Genomic DNA, 24,563 nt, shown 5'->3' with positions numbered 1-24,563 from the left:
GTTCAGTTTTCGTCAGTATGCTGTCTTACATATTGTGGACCGGCCATGTGAATCATTAGTGCATCATTCACCGACATACGATGTCGCAAGTATTATTTTTTTTTTTTTTTACATTTCAGTGAATTATGGTAAACTATGAAAAAGGACGGCAAAGGATTCCCAGAGGAGAAAAGAGAATGACACGGAAGGTTGAACATTATATAAAAATAAGCGACAGATAAGCGTCGTTCACTTTGCAGAATTATCCCAAATAAATGATGCAGACAACGGACTGAAGAAGTTAAAAATATATGTAAAGAAAGACTGACTCAAACTTTAGGTTTTGGGCAAAGGATGGAGGTTACTTGTGAACATGTACCTGATAAATGAGCTTGTACCTGATAAATACACAGTGGAAAATGAATACCACCGTGACTGCTAACAGAGGTTTCAAATGTGTGTGTGTGAGAGAGAGAGAGAGAGAGAGAGAGAGAGAGAGAGAGAGAGAGAGAGAGAGAAAGAGAGAGAGAGAGATTTAACGTAACTGTAACAATTTTTCAGTCATATCACTACGATGTCTGCAATGTGGCAGTTTATCAGTTTATAGTACTGTTTAGCACTGGGGAATCAAGCAGCAGACATGTAGCATGATGTCCTTCCCAGTCACATTGTCCTGACACCAGGCCGACCAGTCCTAACACTAACCTCTTACTCATGGGCACCAAGCGAGGCAGCTGTTATTACCATTTATTATAAGTCATTGGTAAGACTCGTCGGATTTCGAACCCGCGACCTCCCGTATCAGAGGCGGAAGCTATAACCACTTAGGTCACCGGAAGGGTGGTTTAAAATGTACTTGTCCCCACTGAAAATAATCAGTTGTCTTGTCAGAACGTGCAACATGTGCACTTCGAACGTCATGCCGATCTTCTGATAAATCTGATAATTTGTAAGCCCGCCTGCTTCTTTAACAAGACACAGAGATAAAAGAAAATGAAGCAGAAGGGTGTATGATCAACATAATTAATGAACTTGGTAGGTTGAATATGGTTGATACAAATCGGCCTTGAATGAACTGCAAGGAGAGGTTGAGACTCCTCACAAGAAAAAATAATAATAATTAGATTCTGCCATATACATGACCCATTGTCAATGTTTTCGTCAGATGTCACGGTGACATCTGTTGCCAAAAGGTGGAATTAGATTTTACAATTTTCATTGTGCTAACAGCTTACATGCAACTTTCATTGTGATATTTTGGAACTTCCATGCTGGTAATTATTTTTAATGACCTGATGCTTAACAGTGGAATCTACATGATCAACTCAAAAATTGTCAAGCACGATGTGGACATTTGGATTTGGGAGAAAGGCCACCTTTGAATAATCACGTGTAATAATTAAAAAATGCACATCGAATCTCTAACCTGCAATTCGAAGACCTTGACTTGTATATTTCCATACCCTCAGCACTGACTGGGAAGAAGATGTCTTTTATTTCCTTGTGACCGATACCAGTTTATGAACTTTAAAACTGAAAAGGTACGTGTCTGTTGTAAAAAGGTACGCGTCTGTTGTGAAAAAGTTACACCAATTATTTGCTGTTCTTTTAAAACATAATTTATGTTAAAGATTTGTTTACGTTTCGGTATCTGATTTCCATGAATATTTGAAACTATTATCCTTCTTAATTTGAAAACTTGGAATATAACCGTCGCATGATCGAACCAGACGGATTCGTGGACTTTTAATGAAAATGATTATGAATTACCCTAATTCATTGTAAATAAATCATTTCTAATAACATTTCATCTCTGTGCCCCGCCCCATCTCTCTCTCTCTCTCTCTCTCTCTCTCTCACACACACACACACACACACACACACACACATATACAATAGGCTTGCAAGGAAAATAGTAAAAGCCATATGATTGTTGAAATGAACGTTTATTTAATGAGTTAAATATTATATATAATGTATAAGAATTTAAAAATTGGTAATTTGTAATTTAATTGTTTGAATATTCCCGAATGAATCCTTAATTAGTTCAAGCTTTGACAAATACCAACATTTGCTCAAGGCAAGCCGGTAATACTCGTTTATCCGTCATGACCAATGACTCAATGCATACAATAAATACCAAAATAGTAATACATATTGGATGGAAACATTACTACGGAAACACTTATAATGAGGCATAATATGAAAGTTCGGATATCTTAGTCAGCCACGTCATGATGAGAAACATCCAAAACCGCCAAAATCCCTGACCAACCAAAAATTACAGCCAATTTCCCTAAAACTTCAAATTGTCAGCATAAAATCTCGTCAAAACTATATTCTTCACAGAACTAAAAGCTACAATGACCCATAAATAGGATGAGAAGAGATGTCAAGAGGAAATTGGACCTTGCATATCGAATGATGAAGCGTTGGTCAATTTTGCACGTGGCCAATGAATCTATTAAATTATACAGTTCCCATTTTCTTTCGTTGTCTTGAGTTATCGACAAGCTACAAAGCCTCAAAATCATTATCAACATAACGGACATACACCATTTCGACAGGCAGAAGAGCAGTTCTTATAAGATTTTTTGTCTAACGGTTTCTTGTTGGCTCAATTTATTACTTCAAGATTAGGGCGTGATTTAATTACCTAATGTGAATCTTTAAAGCATATCTTTCATGTACAACCACAGCAAACATCTCTAGTCTTTTTTCTTAACAAAGAAACAAAACCCATTTTCCCTCGATTTCTTCTTATTCTTGCAACACCAAGTGTTAACATTTAAAACATTAAGTTGAAAGCTTCTTGATACTCTTTCTTTCCTGAAACCACTTTTAGGGGAAAAAAATAAAAGTGTGGCTGATTTTCACGGGGATAAGAAAAACTGAGACATTAATATCAACGCAAAGATTATAAGTCTAGAATTTGTTCGATATATAGCAAATAAATCCCAAAAGCGCACGATCGTAAAACGGAAGTCAAAATTTAGTTGATTGTATCATATTAAGAGAATATCAAATGGGGGAATGATTTAATACTAAATTTATCAAACGAGTTGAATAATGTCCAGTCGTTGCTGGATACGTGTTCATAGCAAGGAAACGACTGTATTATAGGATTTCTCAAGACCTTGGCGATTTGCACACAATATGTTTACAGAAAAGAGAACAACAAAGAGAAGAAAATTGCCGAAAGTGATATGACCAAAGTGTTTCCGTTTCCGGTTTCGTGTGCAGTCCGGACCGTGCATGTCTGCTTTGTCTGATTTGTTAGACTAGCGTCTATAATGAAATCCGAAAAGACATTGGTCCAGAACACCTCCTTGTTCCGCGCAAAGGTTCCTCTGTAAATATAAACAAAATGGGTTAAAGATCGAAACGTTTTAAGGATCTATGAAAGGTTTCAAAGAATTTACGACAAAGTGGAATCACTGTTATTTTCACTGCCATAATTATTTATCAGTAACTAAAACTTTAGCAGAAAGAGCAATAATAACAATAAATGTTTAGTGTTTAACGCCCATATGTGTCGCGTAGGGTATGAAATTCCCCTTCATAAATTATAAATGCATAATATTTAATAAAGTACTTGTCAACATCAGTACACTGTGACAAGAAGAATGTCTATAGTACAATCCAATAAAGATTGAACAAATGTCTCGATTACTTAGTAACGGCAAGCAGTTAGTAGTTTTAAAAGGACTTGCACCAAAATAAATTGATCCAAGCTCTTGAAATAACATTCATTCATAAGGCCAACTGAGCTTACGTCTTCCGTCGTCTTCAGTCAGCCAACCAACCGCAAACAGCCAAATGACGTTTTTTTTCAGGCCCTCGACATTTGTGATTTTCAATCTTTTCTCAAATACCATTTGACCAAAACCCATATTTGTACGAAGGCATGACTGCAGATATCTTTGTCATATTTGTACGAAGGCATGACTGCAGATATCTTTGTCATATTTGTACGAAGGCATGACTGCAGATATCTTTGTCATATTTGTACGAAGGCATGACTGCAGATATCTTTGTCATATTTGTACGAAGGCATGACTGCAGATGTCTTTGTCATATTTGTAAAGATACCCTCTGAATAAAATACAGTGTCCAGTATTGACTAAGCAATTTGGGTCGGTTTACATTAAGGACTTAAATTTACCACAAATGATGAGAAATCAGTAGTTATGCTTTTTCGCTTACACAAATAAATATACTTCGAGTAAGTTTTCCAAAATCACCAGTGCAATCCTGGTTAGCAATCTTAGTTGCACTTGGACATTTTATTTGGGTTGGAAGGAAATCGTTTATTATGAAGAAGGATTGTGATACTGAATGGAAAATCCTCGTCGTTTATATAAATTAAAGACTGTGGAAACATGCTGCTTTGCTTTTAAAATTTAAAATTTAATATTTACAATTCGAAATTTAATGCTGATGTCATGAATTGCGAGGGACAATGCCAGACTCGTGAAGGACGCATATTTATGTCATAGAATATTCACTAAAACTTTATAATGACAGACAAAGCCAGAATGGTGCCTTGTCATTAAATCAAGTCGCATGGATAAAGTGATTTTTACAAAATAAGATTTGGCTTGAAATTGTTAAACTTCAATTATTACCTCAGGTAAACGTGTCCGACACTTACAGACGGCGCTATCCAGTAAAACGTTATGTTGGTCAGTTTTAGCTCCTGGTTATGGGCGATGGCACTCTATTAAAAGAAATGGGATGATCATTGGAAGATTTTCTTCCTGAAAACTATTTTTAAAGCATATTTTGCGACACAAAACTCTGGTTTCTTTATTACAAATGTTGCTGGCAGTTTGTCATTTATGGCAATATTATAATTTTCTTTGCTTAATTCAAACCCCAAATACTTATATATCTGTAGACAATATTACAGTGTGATAGAAAAGTTAAGAACTCTTCGAGTGGCACAGAATGTGTCGGGTCTTTCTTAATTGGGTATAAATTCAAAGCAAACGCAAACGCATTGAAACGGTTTAAAGGAATATATTTTCCATGCTCATATATATTCGATCATATTTAAAAATTCTGATTCGATTTGCAAATAAAGCTCTGGTTAGTTTAAAAATAAAATAAGTAAATTATGTAGAAGATGGTAAAAAGAATTCCTACGTATAACGTTCAGTTTGATTGGTGAATGTTCGTTTTTGGTCATGCCGGAATGCTTTTCACTAGACAAAGTCCACTCTCGCGTGTTTTTGTTTTGTTCGTTTAACAGCTATACATCAAAAACTTAAACCCCTCAGAACTATTGGTATTATGCGAACTTTTCAGCAACTAATTGCAATTATCAGATGTGTGACCCTTAGACGAGCTGTCGGCATATAATAAGGCACAACTCCACTATCTCCTCAAAAATATTGGTATTATGCGAATTTTTCAGCAAGTAATTGCAATTATCAGATGTATGACCCTGAGACGAGCTGTCGACATATCATAGGGCAAACTCCACTATCCCGTCGAGACAGTGAAGTATGGGCTCCTACCTTATTCCAACAATTAAGTGACAGGTTATTTTAATATTAGAAATAAACTTAACCACAAAGGTGTATTACTTCTTGACCCGCATAGCTCCTTCGTGATTCTTAAACAAGAGGTCAACGATAGTGCAGAGAGAAATGAGAAGCATGGAATCATACAATGTTTCAAATGTATGAAAAATTTCATGGAATATTCATTAAAACTTTAGATGGAATTAGATATGTACCCAAATGGTGTCCTGCATAGTAACACAGAGACTTGATGACGAGTGATATTCATAAAGTCTGTTTGTGATGGACTGGTACTAAGTATGAAATTATTTGAATGTGGAAATTTAAGTGAAAAAGAAACATTTTTTATCAAAACTAGTGTAATTATGGACGCAGAACACAGAGACAAAAAGGAATACGGAGAGAAGGTGAGTATGTCAAGATATTCCAGATGTGAAGTTAATCGGATAAGATATCACTAAAATAAATTATTCTTGGTTCTATGGTCCAATCTGATCAGAATCCAGGAGAAGGAGTTATATCGAATAAAAAGGAGCTTGTGATGGTGCTTATGTGGTAACAAAGTGGTAACGGGTTAATGGAAACATAAGTGATAATAACACCTATGACCAAAATGAGTCCCAGTTATAGTTCCTGGTTTTATGAACACACCTAGAGAAATATTCTAGGGGAAGGACTGGTACTAAGCGAAGGGGAATATATACTGATATTTTATTCCATATATGAAGTTAAGCAGGTGAGAGGTTATGGAAATATAAGCGATGGAAAATTTTAACCAAAAGCTTAACAAAAACGTATCCAATGTAACCCTTGAACCATTGGCCCTACCCTGGGTTTGACACCATGAGAGGAAACGGGACTAAGAGAAGGAGTTAATGTGGCGATGCTTTATTCCAACCAGAGGTGAATTATTGAAAACATAATAAGACAAATAACTGAGGCAACACTTTCCATGACATCACAACTGATACAATGATCCCTCTAAAGGACAGGAGTATTACTAAGATAAAGGGAGCATGTCATCATATTATATGTCGTACATGAAGCCCCTCGGATAAGGAGTTTGGTGATTGAAATGTTCCTACTTAGCTTTATCCAATTTTTTCCTGTTCACACCCCCCCACCCCCATATATATATATATATATATATATATATATATATATATATATATATATATATATATATATATATATATATATAACTTTAACAACCTAACTACATGTCAAATAAAAATTGTTTAAAAAATATAAAGGGGACAAATATCTCGACCCTGAAACTTTTCGTAGAAAACAAATTATGATTAACTAGAAACAGAAGCCTTTGCTTGAGAGCAAATCATATTTAAGTCGAACCTGAATCCATTTATTCAATTAAGCAGAACCCATTTATTGAAAAGAAATCATATTAAGTTCGAACAGAACCATATCTATATTTATATAGACGCCACTTTCACTAAAGCAAAAATTACTTGACCAAAAGAGAACTAAACAATTACTTATTTGAAATCTTTGGTACATAAATTAGCATCGGCGAAATAAATATAGAAATTATATATATATGATTTATACGAGTTCTTTTTAACTTATTGCCATGCAAAATATCTGCCCGTCTACTGGCGTTAAGCATCGAGGAAATTTCGCAAGGTATTCACTTTGTTGTTGCTGTCTTTATTTATCAATATCTAAATATGGCCATTTACCATATCTCTTTTTTAGTTATTGCTAACGACCAAGAATGCGATCTTAGATATTTATGTTGCACGAAACATTCATTCCTTACTTTTGTGGGGGTTTTCCTTCCAAAAATCATACTACATTGTTAAACTTAAAATTGACAAACGTTACATGGCATAAGGAACACTGTACATATGCGCTTTGCCATTTCAATTTGTGTTTAATGTGTACATAAAATATTCCTACCATATAGATCCAAGATACAACACAATCACAATCACACAGTGAACTCTGAAGTAAAGTATCACACTTACAGAAGCCTTGTCAGAACAGCTAATGGGACTGAGACGGCTCTCTCCTTGGATATTCCTGAAGGTCCCTATCGGAGAGTCCTTCATAGGACTGCTGCAATTGGCTGATCTGGCCTGAATGAACACTCCCTCAAAAAACCAGGGTTGCGTTGAATTCAGAATAACTGATGAGAGAGAACGATAGAAAATTATCATGCATTTTAATTTGCTGATTTTAAGAGAATGTTGCCGTTTCATGCACGATAAACAAGTAAAAGCAGTTGCATAAATATTTGAGAAAAACTATTTGATATGTGATGTAAATAGGTCCCGATAGTACAACCAAGAAGAATTTATTGGTATTACTTGTTCTAATGTAAGCTAATGAATCTTAAAAATTGATTCTTCTAATACAAGATGATAAATCTCGAAATCGGACAACCAGCCATTGAATATTTCCAAAATTCCAAAAAATGTTTACCAGGTGATCAGCAAATAGAAAAGAAGCCGAATTGATAATAATAATTTACTCCTTTAAGTTTTTTCCTTTAAGGATATATCACAATCCGACACCTCAGCTTGCAAGATACATACTACCAGTAATTGTGAGGACTTGAAGTTTATGAAAATGATATATTTACGTTAATTACAAGCAGTAGGTCAATAAACACCTACTTAATTTTGCATTCAAACATTATATAAATGTAGACTATATTGTGTGATGTTTTATGATAATATTAAGAAAACCACCCTGTATTAGCACCGTCATCTACTTTTTTACATGTTCCATATACATTTCAGGCTTCCATTATTTTTTTCCAAATGTGGTGAAACCCCAAAAAGGGGTTTCACCACATTTGGAAAACGTTTCTTTCCAATAAAACTATCAAGAAGCTTTTGTTCACATTTCCTGTGTTAGGCGTAGAGCTAATGTTGTTTCCAGGTTTCGTAGAGTCATTAATGTACTTATGGTATGCCCCGTTGCAAATACAGGACGAGTTAAAAACATATTAAAGATCAAGTTTGATCAAAGGACTAGGAACTCTAGGGTTCCTTAAAATGCGCAATCATTTCAACAACAACAAAAAATAAGATAAGAAAAACAACAGCAGCACAAAAAACAAAACTATTTCACTGCGTTGCGGTGACCCACTTGAAGGTGACCCAGGGGCAACTGATCCATTTGGTCCGCCGTTTGTCCATCCTTTACTATCATATCGTGCGCTACCAGTATTACTTACAACCTTCCTTCATTTTCATTCCGATTATCTGTACCAAAAGTTACTCATATACCGTCTGCTAAAAACGAACTACGCCTCCAACCCCACCCCACCCCACCCCTCCAAAAAAAATCTGATAATGGCGTCGATAACATTGTAGAACAATGAGAAGTAGTGCTAATTAAAAACAATGCATTTTTATTAATATATAAACTGTTTTAGTTATATATTACTTACCTTCATTCTGGAGAACCATTTGACATAAAAAGAAGGGGATAAATAAATTAAATATTTAATAAAAGTGGCTGACATGAAGGGTCATGCTGGTTTAACACCATATTTCAATACATGATAGGTTATAAATTGCGGCCAATATATTTTGGTGGAGGATGAACATGGGAAAACAAAGGGAAGAACCACTGACCCCCGGGAGGCAACATTCAATATTCCTCACATACCCGTGCCGAGACTCTAACGTACGCTGACAGAAGATGCGCGTGACCTGCAAATGCAAGCGCCTTAGACCTCTGAGCCACCAGGTACCGCAGACAGGAAAGGAATTTAGGTTTAGCAGTGTGTAATCTGCCGGAATATGTCACGTTTCTTTTTTGAACATCTGATACGATTTGAGAATATATTAGAAACAGTAACTTAGATTTGTAATTCGATATGAAAATGTATTATCATTTCAATGACGTTGATATAATGGTATGGGCCATTTTTCCAGGTGGCATAACGATTATTTTTAGTACATTCTTCAGTTGTACCAGATGTAATAAAATGTAATATATTCGGGTAAGAACTACATTTTTTGCCTGTCAGCCATTTTTAGCAATACTTTGTTTCCGACCTCTTGTCGGTAACTTGGAATTCCCCTCTATCTTGCCGTGTGCGTGTGTTAGAGTTTGTGTGTGGGTGGATGGGGGACATGCAATAAATATATGCAACTCTAGCGTTATGGAAGCTTCTCTTTCATGATGGGAGAAGCACTTTCTAAAGCAAAGGACTTCTTTCAAAGCGGAATTATACATTTGGTGATATACTGAATCATGTTAAAAGGCTACAACACGGCTTGACAGAATCATTCATTCATTTTGTTGTAAAAGTCATTATTACGCTGATTACGAAAATTATAATTCCAGTTCGATTGGTAGTAGCCCTATTGCCAAAAAATCACATGTTTTAATCACTCTAATGATAAAATCACATATCTCAGTCACTTTACTGAAAAAATATCACATACCTTAGTCACTCTACAAAAAATCTCAAACCTCAGTCACTCTACAAAAAATCTCATACCTCAGTCACTCTACAAAAAAGCTCATAACTCAGTCACTCTACACAAAAATCTCATAACTCTGTCACTCTACAAAAAATCTCATAACTCAGTCACTCTACAAAAAATCTATTAACTCAGTCTCTCTACTTTAAAAGATCACATATCTCGGTCACTGCTGAAAAAGTCCAATATCTCAATCACTCTACTTAAAACATGACATATCTCACTCGCTCTACTGAAAAGTCACATATACCAATCACTCTCCTGGAGAGAAAAAATCACGTATCTCAGTCACCCTACTGGAAAAAAGATCACATTTTTCAGTCTCTCCACTGAAAACAATCATATACCTAACTCAACTGAACAGATCACATATCTCAGCATCTCTACTAAGAAATTATCATAACTCATTCACTTTACTAAAACAAAATCATGTATCTCAGTTACTCTTATTAAATAAAATCACATATCTCAGTCACTATACTGCACAAATTGCATATCTCAGACTCCCTACTGAAACAAATCACACACATTTGTTTACTCACATAATCAAAAATATAAGTAGTCCGAGTTTCCAATGACCCTTGTCACCCCATTTTTTATGTTTGGGCATTTATGTTGGGGTATAGGGTCACAGTACATTCCATATAGAAAAGTTGGAATTCGCCGACACCATTTGGTAGCCGTTTACTAGCCGGCCCAGCAAACTTGAACGAAGTTTCATTGCGATATAGCTGCATGAAATCGATAGGAATATGATTTATGTTCTCAGAAATTGCGATCATAGCATTCGTTCTGTCTTAAATCCGCTGACAGACGAGACGAAAGTACATCGTTGCGGATTAAAGACACGACGAATGCTATGCTCACGATTTTTTGTGGAAATAAATCATATTCCTATCGATCTCATGCAGGTATATCTCGATGAAAGTTCGTTCAAGTTTGCTGGGCCGGCTGATAAGCGGCTTCCCGGTGTCGGAGAATTCCAACTTTTCGATAGGGAATAGACTCTGACCCTACACCCCAAAATAAATATCAAAATATCAAAAATGGGGTGACAAGGGTCAGAGGAAACTCGGACTAAAATATAAGGTGTGATGTGTGATGTGATGTGATTTTGACTTTGATTTTTAACGTAGATTTAACAATTTTTCAGTCATATCGCTACGATGTCTGCAATGTGGCAGTTTATAGTGATGTCTAGCACTGGGGCGTCATGCCGCAGACATGTAGCATGATGTCCCACCCAGTCACATTATCCTGGTACAATTTTCAAAAACGTCATCAAGTAACATTGTGGTATTTCAAATATAATTTTTCTTCAACCATGTATTTTAAATATTTCTATCACAAGTAGGAACAGACGTGATAAGCAACTTAATAATTACTAACGACATCGCGTTCATTAGAAGAGAGAGAGAGAGAGAGAAAGAGAGAGAGAGAGTATACTTTGTATAACATCCCCTGCGTGGTACACGGTGCTGTTCGGCGTGATTGTAAAAGGTGGTTGAATGCCTTTCGCGTTTTGTGCGTCGGTTCCATGGCCAACTGGAAACATATCCGTGCATGCTGATAAAGGAGGTCCAGTGGCGTAACTTACCACTCCAGGTACAGAAATAGAAATGAAGAGAGCAAGGGCGCATGTTGACACCATTTTGAAATCCATCAGAACTGTACAAGGAAAATAGAGAAATAAAGATTTGTACTATTCGAATGAATGTCATTGCATGGACTATCAGTTGCAATGTTATCTGTGCATAGATATACCACATACATTAAAAATAACCTCGAAAAAGCAGTAACATAAGAAATAGTGAAAACAGCAAACTTTGAAAATATAATAATTTAATTCCATATAAAAATTCTGTAAGAATGAAAACATATGAACTTACGATTTTAAGAATCAATTCCCCAAAAATATTCCAGGAATAATTTACGAATAAAATTTTAAAATTCCTAATAATAAAATGTTCTAATGAATTCAAGTTCGAGTCCTGACGAATAATCAAAGATGGAAGGCGATGACATATGCTGTATCCTGTACTGTGTTGAGGTTTACAGTTCCTTGTAGAAACAAGAAATATCACTCCAGTTTTGAAAATCAAAATACATTTTTAAAAGAAATGTCTTTATTTAAGAATTTCATTTGAGCACACTTATATTTCAAGGATAAAAAGAATTAATCCTTCTGAATCCAAATAATTTGAAACAACTCGAAACGACACAGAAGACACTCTCCAGTGTAAAAGCCCAAATGTCCTTATTTCTCTAAAAGATGGTTTAAAACTTGAATTTTACGCCTCGGATAAGGACACGTGGTCATGTTTACATGTAAAACGTCACGTAGCCCCTATATGTCCTTGATAAGAGCCAATCATTTTACTCCGAGAATAAAAATTGTTTACTTCACTAAAAACTATTTACAGGTCATAGCTTACGTATATATTACAGCCTCGATCTCACTCTTATAAGTCCGACAATAAAAGTAAATAAAACAGTAGCTTGTTGACTTGGCTGCTACTAATTGTAAATTAAGGTCGAGAACCCGGTCAGTTTTTTTGTGTTTATTAAAATGAACACTCATGGTCAAACTATTTTTGGGAAAAAATATGAGTTCCTAATAAACAGAACTACATTATTTTGACATTTAAAATGAATAAAAAATAGAAAGATTTTAAAGCTTACAAACAATTAAATCAGATACAAAAAATAAATCAGATATACATAACACTTTCCCCATAAAGAAAACGAAACATTTATATGATAAAGCTTTCTTTTCACCACAGGCTAATTATACAAGAGATTAAAAAGAGCTCATATAAATTACACATTATACACGAGGTTAAAAAGACCTCATATAAATTACACACAATGTGCATGAAATAATATATTGTTATACACGGGAAAGTGCGTTTGCTATTAAATTATCTTTTCCTTTGAAGGGCCTGATGTCAAGATTATATTCTTGTAACAATAAACTCCACCGTAGTAGTCTTTAATTGTTATTTTTCATCTTGCTGATGAAAGAAGTGGTTCGTGGTCACGAAACACAATAATCGAAGAAGGAGCTGAACTAAGGTAAACTTCAAAATGTTATAATGCCAACATCAAAGCCAAACATTCCTTTTCGATTGTTGAATAATTTCTTTGGTGTTTACTTAATTGATTAGAAAAATAGCACACTGGATGATCAGTACCATTTTCATCTTCTTGAATCATAACTGTTCTATCCCCAAGATACTTGCATCAACAGACAATTTTAATGGTTGTCTGAAATTTGGATCTTTAAGAAGTGGCTAAGTGGTTAAGTATGGCTTTCAACTTGTCAAAAGTCTCCTGACATTTTTCAGTTCAAAGGAACTTGATTTTCTTACTCAATAAATTTGTCAGGGGTTCAGCAGTTATAGAAAAATTGGAACAAAAGTTTCGATAGTATCTGGCCATACCCAAAAATCGCATCAGTTGCTTTTTTATTAACAGGCAAGGGAAATTCAGAGATAGCCTTGACCTTAGCATCTATAGGTTTAACTTGTTCATGTCACACAACGTGTCCTAAAACAGTTACACTGGCACGGTAGAACTCACGTTTAGATAAATTAATTGTCGAACATGCGTCTGTGAGTCTGCCAGAGAATTTCCGAACTGTTGCTAAATGTTCTTTCCAGGTGTCGTTGTAGATGACGACATCATCGATGTGAGCATCACAATCGTCTAGACCAGCGGTAATCATATTCATGCGACGTTGAAATGTACTTGGCGACCCTTTCATCCCAAGGGGCATTACTTTATATTGGTAAAGTCCATCTGGAGTCAAGAATGCCGAAATTTCCTTAGCTCTTTCCGTTAGTGGAATGTGCCAAAATCCTTTCAAAGGTCAAATTTGGTATCATACTTGGCATTCCAAATCTTATCAATACAGTCATCGATTCTTGGTAATGAGAATGAATCTGTTTTGCCACTCTATTCACCTTACTATAATCAGTACACATACAGAAAGTTTATCTGGTTTGGGAACAAGTATGCATGGTGAAATCCGGTCAATTTTACTGGGCTCTATAAAATCATTCTCTAGCAAATAATGAATTTCTTTTTTCAAGTATTCCTGTTTGAGAGAGTTCATCCTGCATGGGTGTTGCTTCACAAGTGTGGAAGTTACAATTTCAACGTGATGGAAAATTGTGTTCGTTCTTGTAGAATCATCTGGAAATAAGTGCTCATATTCAAATAATAACTGTTTAAGTTCAGTTCTTTCTTGCTCTGGCAAATGTGAAAGTTTATGGCCCAGATCTTTCATAATTTCTGAATTCCGAAGATTTGCCACTCCAATGTCAGTAGAATCTGATGATATTCCTTCACTTAAATCTTCACTAAATGGGACAGGCACAACTAAATTTATTGCATGTTTAACCTGGCTATATCTTTCAATATGCCGGTACTCTTATACTTATTTAGATTATAGGAGCACTAATATTATAATAACTCATTTATTTTTTTAACTTTGTAAGGGCCATACTATCTAAACTGAAGAAATATTTGAAGAATGAGCAATAGCGACAGAACTCCATTTTGACCAAACTCAAACGTTCTCTCCATTTTAGTTCTGTCAAACCATAACTTCCCTTTTCATTTGAATTGCTGAGTGCCAAATTCAAGCATAATAGGCTGGAAAGTTGGAGACCTAAAATTTGACCCTTGGTATGAATGGACAGATTCGGGAAGGCCAAATTGAGTAAATGACTTTATCAAAGCTTTTATTATTGTTTTAGATTTTAATATTCCTCAAGGGAACAGCCTCAAAAGGCAGGAATAGGTTGGCTATTTTCTGATTGGGTTTTCCTACCATTTGACAGGTATGACAAGATCTACAGTATTTGCCAACATCATGTTTGATTTTTGGCCAATATATATGAGTCAAGATGTTGCGGTAAGTTTTATTTATCCTTAAATGACCAGCTAAAGGACCGTCATGGGCCACACTAAGTATTTCATGTCTGCAAGGTTTTGGAACAAAACTTTGATAGTTCACAGACCATTCGTCTTCAGCAGGTACATCGCGGGGTCTCGATTTTCTCATAAATATTATATTTTTAATGAAATAACAGACAGGAACTTCAGTAGCTTCAGTCTCACTAATTAACCTTTGCAACAAACAAGGAGATCTCATGATCTTTTTCCTATTCGACGACAAGTGATTGTCATTTATCACCCTGATTAGAATAATGAGAATGAGTCGTTAAAAGAGGATCACTGTGATCAATTCCATCTGACTGATCCAAACAAGGAGTGAAAGTAACCTGATCAAAAGCCTCACCAATACATGTGTCAGCTAAAGGAACACTTTCCTTATCAACATCATTCTCAAGAGCTTTCTTTGCCGTAGCTCTGGTAACTGCACAAGATGGGAATAAATCAGGGAATTCTTTTTCAATTGGATCGACTTTCTAATCCATGCAATGCTTGTCAGTTACAAGTGGAATAACCACAACCTTGTCTCCAGCTAGGTCGTTGCCTAGTAATAAATGAATGCCCTCAAGGGGTAAATCAGAGACTGTTCCGACTGTCACGATTCCTGAGACAAAGTCTGATGATAAATTTACACAATGGAGATGATCATTAACAAAGTCACACTTTACTTCCTAAATAATACTCTCATTAGAAGAAGACGTCTCAAAAAAGGCGAAGTATTTGACAATAAAAAACTCACAGAAGCTCCTGTGTCCCTTAAAATTGTAATAAGGATAGGATTGGCCGAATCACGCAATAGTGATATAGAACCCTTAGATATGAATGGTTCATAATTCTCCATAATAAAGTCAGACTGGTGTTTATTAGACCCAACAAATGTATTTCTTTCAATACATGATTGTGACATTGACCTCTTAGAAATAAGAGCATTTGGAATAGGTCTGTCTTGATTCTGATGCATATTTTTCAATTTGTAGCGATCAGAAACAACCTGTCCTTTTTTCTTGCAATAGGTACACGTAGGAATAGACAAGGATCTTCAATCAAGCTTATCAGAAGCTCGATTTTAAGAAGTTGTGCCAGTTTGAGTTTTAGAAGGGCTTGTATTAGGCTAAAATACTTTTCTTCCAGAATACTGTTGTGGTGAAGTCATATTTATAAAAAGAACTTTATGGGTTAAATACTATTCATCAACAGCTCAAGCAGCATCTTCCAAGGTTTCAATCTGATGCTCATCTATAGTCAGAATATACATGCCCGTTTGTTTGTACCCCCCCCCCCCGCCGATTCGAATTACGAAAAGCATGAACAAGATCAGAAATCCACAAAACTAACTCGGTTCATTCATTGATTTATAATTTCTAACTGGGTTGCCATCAGCGTGTCAATACCATCGTCATCGTCTGCGAGTTTCAAGCTTAACAGAAGTTTTCAATACAGCAGACGGATATGCTCGAGATCCATTCCTGGACAAGTCCATTTTCAGCATTGGACCATCTGACAGTAGATGTCAACGTTATGTGATTTTGTACAGCTTCTCAGTGAATATCTACGTCAGAGTGGTGTTAACCAGCTTCTTCGCACACACTGGCATTTAACCTACGAGACAGCCAAAAAGAAACTGACCACTGGAACCAACCTGGTGTTCCAATATTAAGTTGATGCCAGCTTTATCATTACATTATCAGGTGAAAATACCACGTCGTAAACTACCCGCCAAGCTTGAAAACAGCCAGATATTGTTTCTACAACTATGAATTAGTATTCACGGCCAAATCCACGCAGGTCTCAGTTCTCTGTCGAATATGTTAAACCAACATTAACTGAGCTTAGAAGAGAAAAGTCTCAACAGTTATGGAACAACGACGCACCTGTACATGCAATAGGTTTTTTGGTAAAAACGGGAACGATGGTTACAGAGACCAAGCACGGGCACAATAAATATGATTCTCAAAAAAGTATTGTTAGGACACCCACCCACGCCGGACGCAACAATTGTTGGAGACGTAAATACACTCCATGAAAATATTTTCTGCTATTTTATGGCAGTTGTACCAGTAAAAACGTGCAATTGGTTCGAGGTGCATGTGCGTATTTCACTGGACCACGATGCGTCAGGACAAGGTCTGCTTGTTAAGCAAGTGTTCTACATTATTGTATTAACATAAGGGCTATGATAGACCCTCAAAGTCACCGACGCGATAGAAAAAAAGCAAAGTGGAAGAATGACTGCAAGATGAAATCGCCAAGAAAACCGTTTTACTCGTGAAATATAATCGCGTTTCTGTGGTTGTGTATGCTATTTGCAGAATCACCGCTGCAACCACCATTAGCCTTGTTGTTGCTAGAATTGTGTCTATAGTAACTATCATCAGTACACTAGTAGGATTTACTATCGCGGTTATATCAATATTAACTGGTATTGCAGGCGGTGCTAGCAAAATAATTTTCTTACGGCTGCATTCGGGAATACGCGTCAATTCATAACTTATCGATGCAGCAGTAAAATATACTCGGTGGCCATCAAAGATAGAACAATAAGGATGATGCGGGTTATAATGGAAAACCCCTGACGCTTGCGAACCAAAACATGTAACTGATTTACGGACAGTGAACATCGAGTAAATGGTTACCTAACTATTTCGATCCGTCTGCAAGTGCACAGTAATGCAACTACCCAATCCATGAATTCTTCCTATAAAGCATTTTCGCACTTGTGAGGTCGATAAATATACCCCAAGTGAGTCCACCTATCCCCTTTCTTATTGTTGATCGATGCCACTTTTGTATTCGCGGGGCAATCCTCGTACATTAATGGTTGTGTGAGGCGAGGTCTAAATCATGGGGATAGAAGGCTTTGATCCAATTCAGGGACCGTGGTTTCAAATCCCCAATCATATACTACTGAAAGTTTCAAATATTAACATTCAACCTTGATACAGAAGCTATGACTCTAAAATTGCTATGTATAATGACGGTATGTAAGCGTACTAAATTTAATAAATATTATTCCCACTGGTTCTAAAACTAATTAGCAGAAATACACAAGTGGCAGACAAACTGACGGACTTGTCAATATTATGTCCTTGCTTTTCGCCAAATAAGGTTGGGAAAGTCATATTGCTTTCCACGTGAGAACGCTGTTATTTTCATCTTAAAAAGGATCAACCCAAACTGGTGCCCGTTAACATGACGTTCGGTGTCATCGAGTAAAAAGCAACTAAACAACCGTAACTGCACACCTGAATAGAAATTGCCTAACTACAAATGCCCTATGGGGACTTCTGTCATGCTATTCATACGGTGTACATCATATTGTTGACTTTGAACTTTTGAAGTACGATTGCATGGTTCAAACATGTACAAAATGTCAAGGAGGTACTTCGGACTTCAGTACACAAGTCCGAATAGAATCACACTTGAGCCTTCAGAGATCATCCAGAGGAGAGATTTTATTCTTTAGACGTCATGTTTATTAGTCCCTACCTATTATGTAGTAAATAAAAAGGCTAACGTTCCTCAATTTCATCAGTACGAGTCTAAAGTATTGGGTATCAAGCCCACAAAGCGATTTCGTGCACGTATGCAAGTTGTAATCTCGCGTCCGAAGTATAAAATCTAAATTATGATGTCCCTTCTAGAAGACATTCAATCTGAATTCCGAAGTCTTAAATCTCACTAGGGCTTCTTGCAAGTTTAAGACACGACGGATGAAGTAAACAATATCGTACAATGGCTTCCTCACTAATCATTTATTGTTCCGGTCTGATGAAATGCATTTCTTTTTAAAGTTGATCATTAAAAATAACATTTTTTCTTCTCCATTTGCAGGTACATTTTATACCTACTAAATTTCTTCTGCTCCGTTCTTTCAAAATACCATTCAGTATTATGTAACTATCAGTGTTACTATTGCTCCTGCGACTGGGACTGGGATTCCTTACGATGTCAACTAATGGTGTTGTTATTGCTATTGCAACTGGAGCTGCCATTCATTACGGTATCAACTATTAGTGTTGTTGTTGTTGTAGGGTTTAACGCCATTTTTCAGCACACGATTGGCTATACATGGCGGCCAGTATTAATGGTGGAGGAAGAACCCGGGAAAACCCCGGAAAGAACCACCTACCCACGAGAAGCTACTGGTAAGTTTTCTCACGTACCCACATTAGCCGAATCCGAGACTCTAAAGTGGTCTAAAGCGCTCTCCATTACGGATCACTGCCATCTCTGGTTCACGCAGACAGAAGTGAAATGGCAGTGATACGTAACGGAGAGCGCTTTGGACCACTCGGCCACTCGGGGCACCCACCATTAGTGTTGTTATTGCTGTAGCAATTAGAGCTGCCATTCATTACGATATCAACTTATAGTGTTGTTATTGTTTTTGCAACTGGAGCTGCCATTAATTAAGCCCTCAACGATTAGTGTTGTTATTGCTTTTGCAACCGTAGCTGCAATTCATTCGATCTCAACTATTAGTGTTGTTATTGTTGTTGCAACTGGAGCTGCCTTTCATAATCATTTCAGCGAATGGTGTTACTATTGCTGTTGCGACTGACAGTTAATTAAATCGATATAATATTTATAATGCTATTTGGATTTCATATTCTCAGTTAGTTTAAATTTATCCTCATTGTAAGTTTATTCTCAGTCAAGTCATAGTAAATCTATTCCCAGTCAAGTAAGATTAAATGTATTGTCAGTCATTAAAGACTTAAGTTAATTTTCAGAGTAAAGTTTGGAAATTTTCAAAGTCCTATTCGATATTTTATTTTTTTACAAAGTTCGGTGTACATTGATCGAAGATAAAGAAAACAATCTAACTCTTGAATCTAAACGTAAACTGCGGGTAATAAAGTTTGTTCGGGACAAGAGTCGCCAACATCTCCGAAAATGTCACATCTCAATAGAGCATGCATTAATGGTGTCTAGTAGATGCAAAATTAGGTTACTGAATACATTATTTTAAATTATACACAATTTGTCTGCATGTTTGGTATGTCATCTTTCATCGTTTAGGAGTTATCTAGGAGTTATATTCATCTTGTTCAGCCTTTATTCTTACCTAAACTTTTAACTGTATTTTCTTCAACCGCAATCAAATCCACTTTTCACAAATAGTGTACATAACAGTTAGACGAAACAAAGTAGCTTGTGTCTCGGATTCAATCAAAAGGTTCCGCTGATTCATAATCGCAGCAAACACAAAAAAAAAAAACACGCGATACACGCAACCAAGCAAAACGCCGCGTCTTTATTATCTTTTTAGGATGGTGAGCTCCCACACAGTTTTATCTCGAATAACGTAATTCAGCACAAAATGATACATTGATTGCTTCACACGACACGTGTATAGGGCCGTAGCTTATGGACTTGACATTGAGCTATATATACCACGTGACCTGTAAAGGGTGCAGCTTATAGGCTTGACATTCCACGTGACATGTATACAGGGATATAACCTGTAGGCTTGACATAGATCCATTTCACATGTCGTATTGGTGTAGTTTATTAACTTTTTCCTGCAAAATTGTTAAATATCCGGATTGTTTAGTTGAGTTCCAAATGTTTCAGTTTACTCTTTTGTTAAAAAGGAACCCTTATGAGAAGCTTGCTACAATCACCTGGAGAAATTAGGGCACAGACACTTACTCTTCAGGTTTCACACACAAAATATTATCACCGATGAACGTGTAAAAAACCATATCGGGTATCAAATTTAATGATCAAAAGAATCATTACACTTTCTTTATGATTTGGTAGTGAGGGTGCCTACTGTTCTCAAAGAAAAATCATTATTCGTTCATGATTTGGCGACGAGGTCCTGTTGTTTTCACATACAAATTGTATTATTCGTTCGTGGTTTGGCGTTGGGGTCCTGTTATTTCCACATAAAATTCGTTATTCGTTCGTGATTTTTTTGGTGATGGGCCCCGTTATTTCCACAAAAAGATCATTATTGGTTCATGGTTTGGTAATGGGGTCCTGTTATTTCCGCAAAAAAAGCCATTTTTCTTTCGTGGTTTTGTGATGGACAAATGTCTCGAAAACTCTTAATCACGCGTATTTTGACGCAATTTTTATATATCTGGGATGCAGAAAATCACGTATGCAGGAGTTCTTCGTGCGCACTCAATAGCTTGTGGCAAATTCAATGGCTTGCCAGTCCTGTTTCAACCACCCGTTGAGTGGGAAAATGTCTTGATCAGTTTATCATTTTAGCTGTGCTGATATTTACAATGACATAATTCAGTTGCTGAAAGGCCCACAGATGTATATATTGTCATTATAAAAGTACATCGAAAGAACATGATACATTAGCTGGGTAGCAAGTTCAAAGATTTAGACTAGCTGCTGAGTGGTGGGAAAATGTGCTGATATTTGCAATGACTGAATTCCGATGCAGAAAGACTAGAGATGTACACGTGGTCATTATAAGAGTACATCAAATGAACAACTTCATTATCTTGTTCATTTCATAGTGTAGCCGAATAAGTAGCGCATATGATAACGAAATCCAGGCATATCAAGACTTATCCACATTTGCAAACAGAATATTTTATAAGTATTTGGGGATTAAAGGGCAAATTGACTCAGAATGAGATTCAGAAGAGTGCTAAAGTTGCTAGAACTGATAGTTTAGCTGGAACACTAGCCAAGTGTAAGAAAGTGTGTGAAGCCTGGCTTAGTGTTTGGAATAAGGCCTTTCCTTGTATTGACAAAATTCAGTCTGATTCTGATGGACAAACAAGAGCTACATGTCGGTGTGGAAAGAATTTGAAAAATTAAACTCAGTGACAACCACTGGTTCCTCTCATTAGCCACTTTAGGTATGCTCAATATGCTTATGGGAGGGGAATGCCAGTTTTGCTGGTGGGACTCATATTTTCATCAAAATATTAGTTCAAGACTCCTAATTATAAATATTAGAGAAACCTCTGCTGGGGTCCAGTTGTTTCTGCAAAAAAAAAAATCATTATTCCTTCATGGTTAGGTGATGTGATCCTGCTGTTTCCACATAAAAGGTATGGTTTGGTGATGGGTCCTCCTGTTTCCACATACAACTCATGATTCATTCGTAGTTAGGTGATGGGGTCCTGCTGTTTCCACATCACAAGTAACTATTCGTTCAATTTCTATATTTGTTGCTTATTACATCCTCGAAATTGTCAAAGAAAAAGGTACCTAAGAAATATTGGCAGTGCACTATTAAGATACAGTTTAATCAGTTCACAAATACCGACACTCGATCTACTACTGCTTGTCTCATTAACAATGGGTTGTTTGTCACTCTGTGAAATGAGCGAAACCTACTTAATGAAAGACACTGTATGTTAAAGGAATTCATATTAGTCAGAATTGCTTTCAAACGGAAGATGGCTATTGATATTAGGAAATTTGAACTCGGACCTGCAATAGAAGCCATTCACGGTGGCTGATGAAAAGATTAAACATACTTAAGAGACATCAACGACGTACTTATTTGCTTTAAAGTCAATTAAGAATGCCTTTTTTAGTGCAACCAGGATATTGCCCCTTTCTTCTGGTAATTAGAAAACGACTTTGCATTATTTTTGTTACTGTAGTCATTGTTGTTAATCATCATCATCATATTGAAATTTGTCCGACCCCGTTTTAATCCACATTCATTCTTTCTTAATGCTATGAAATCTTTTTTAGACTTGTCACGATGACAGATTGCTTCCCAGATGGTATATGGTGTCATCAACATCTTCAAGATAACACAATTTTATTTTATTTACAAGCTTGAAGATTGAAACTTGTTTATTCTCGAACAACGGAGGGAATTTTACAAAAAGGAGAATTTTTAGGTGATTGCTTAGTCTGTGGAATATTATAATTAAAGAACACAAAAAGATTTTTGTTTTTGTTTCGATACATATCAATACTACTAAAGACTGAGATATTACACAAGTAATTTCAATCTCACAATCAATGGGCCGGGTGTGTTTTGAGAGCGAGAAAACTCTTTGCTAAACAGTCTGTTAGGACGCCTTCTGTTATCTTGCAATGCAAGATAAAACAGCGTTAATTGTTGCATATTATGCGACGGCAGATCCGACTCATGAGTCATGTTGATTTGAAAACACTAAGTCGTGTGTCATAATATGAAGGTATATAATTTCTAAGACGATGTGTAATAGTAAAGTGTAAATGAGTACCAAGTAATACTCATCTTTTAAAGTATCAGTGTTTCTTTCATTTCACGCATAATACCCGTTTAATTTCGTAATTGGTGCGAGAGCAAGAGTTTAGCATGTGTGTAAATTGTTACTAACATATATAAATGCAGCCGTGTTGAAAGATATAAAAATATCAGCAGGGCATCTTTACTATCGAATAAAAAAAAATTACTATCTCCAAATACAGTCAATAAGAGAAAGAAAAAGAAAAGAAGATAAGGTAAAAATAAGAAAAATCCGGAAATGCAAACTTTTGGTGTCGTGAAAGTGTGACAAGAGAGTGAGAGATATTTTGGATATCTTTTAATTGTTTTCTTTACTTAAACTCTTTTGAACCAGCGCATGTTACATAATTATCCTAAAAATAGTTGTGTTAGTTCTATTGCACTAGCTTTATATATATATACTATCGATATTGATAAAATACAGTACATAATGGGCAATCCATTTGTATAGAAGATATAAGTAACCGAATTGCAGTTCATATCCAGGAAGTCGCAAAAATACCATATGCACAAAGCCGTAAAGAATTTCGCATATACGATCTATTGAAATTTGCTAAGGCTGAATAAAAACTGGGCACAAGATACAAGCTGAAAAGAGATAATTATTATTAATCGTTGCAGTCGTCGATGCATTATCAGTAACATAAGTATCAATTGTGGTTTTGTACGTGAAAGAAATATCAGAAAATGTTGTTTCCACGGCAGCAATAAGCTTAGTAGCAGTGATAGTAGTAGTAATAATAGTAGAATCAGGTGTAGCAGTAGTCGTAGTTGTAGTGATAACATGTCTCACTTACCTTTCCGGAAAACGTCCTTCTTATTTAGCTAGAGAGATCAATTCCAGGTCCGCAAACAGCCTGAGCAAAGTGCGAATTGTTGGTCCTAGATGTGTATTGGTCCTTTTACCACAGCCTCAAGCAACAAATCGGTATTCGGGGCTTTTCTCTTCACGGTTTGGTGATCACAATAATGTATTCAGTTGTACTATTTACATTAGACTACAGCTGCAAGGAAAGAAGAATAGGAAATCGACCGATGTTTATTAGCATAGCTGTAGTGAGTCCAAGGCAACCAAATCACTTATGCTTCATTTCTTTCTTATCACCCAAAACCTCCAGGGATCTTATCTAACAATTTGGTTTTTAGTAATTTTGTTTCTTTTTTCAAAACCTTAGGCCACCTACTTGCTTATCACTCACGTTCTTTTCTAAACTCTATGATCGATTTTTTATATATAAAAAACGGACATTCTAGACCACCAATATTTTAAAGAAACAAAAACCAATATCTAGGTTACACACTGCAGTTCGTAAACTATTTCTTAAGAACCCTAGATCTACCACCAACCTTTCCACGAAAATGAAAATGGAAAAGAACACCACCTGTCTGCTTATCCTTTGTTTCAAACACGAACAC

At 36.1% G+C, this 24,563-nt stretch overlaps 1 protein-coding gene across 1 annotated transcript; it reads right to left on the bottom strand.

Annotated features, from left to right (window-relative positions):
* Positions 1 to 1,906: 1,906 nt before the first annotated feature.
* On the bottom strand, positions 1,907 to 24,101 carry LOC149807118 (putative defense protein Hdd11-like). The gene is made up of 5 exons (XM_089962268.1): positions 23,945 to 24,101; positions 11,420 to 11,641; positions 7,496 to 7,656; positions 4,608 to 4,699; positions 1,907 to 3,329 (listed from the first exon to the last, which is right to left on the bottom strand). The coding sequence occupies exons 2-5, from the start codon at positions 11,634 to 11,636 to the stop codon at positions 3,140 to 3,142; spliced, it is 660 nt and encodes a 219-aa protein (XP_089818394.1). The 5' UTR covers positions 11,637 to 11,641; positions 23,945 to 24,101; the 3' UTR covers positions 1,907 to 3,139.
* Positions 24,102 to 24,563: the final 462 nt, after the last annotated feature.

This window comes from Sinohyriopsis cumingii, chromosome 1, assembly GCF_028554795.1.
Source record: "Sinohyriopsis cumingii isolate HCF-2022 chromosome 1, ASM2855479v2, whole genome shotgun sequence".
In the NCBI taxonomy this organism is placed as follows: Eukaryota; Metazoa; Mollusca; class Bivalvia; order Unionida; family Unionidae; genus Sinohyriopsis; species Sinohyriopsis cumingii.
This window is presented reverse-complemented; position numbering and strand designations above follow the sequence as displayed.

Coding starts and splice junctions, on each gene's coding strand:
- LOC149807118 (XM_089962268.1), bottom strand. CDS start 11,636: ATGGATTTCAAAATGGTGTCAACATGCGCCCTTGCTCTCTTCATTTCT. Junction 7,657..11,419: donor CGCAGGGGATGTTATACAAA/GTATACTCTCTC, acceptor CTCTCTCATCAG/TTATTCTGAATTCAACGCAA. Junction 3,330..4,607: donor GTCGGACACGTTTACCTGAG/GTAATAATTGAA, acceptor TTATATTTACAG/AGGAACCTTTGCGCGGAACA.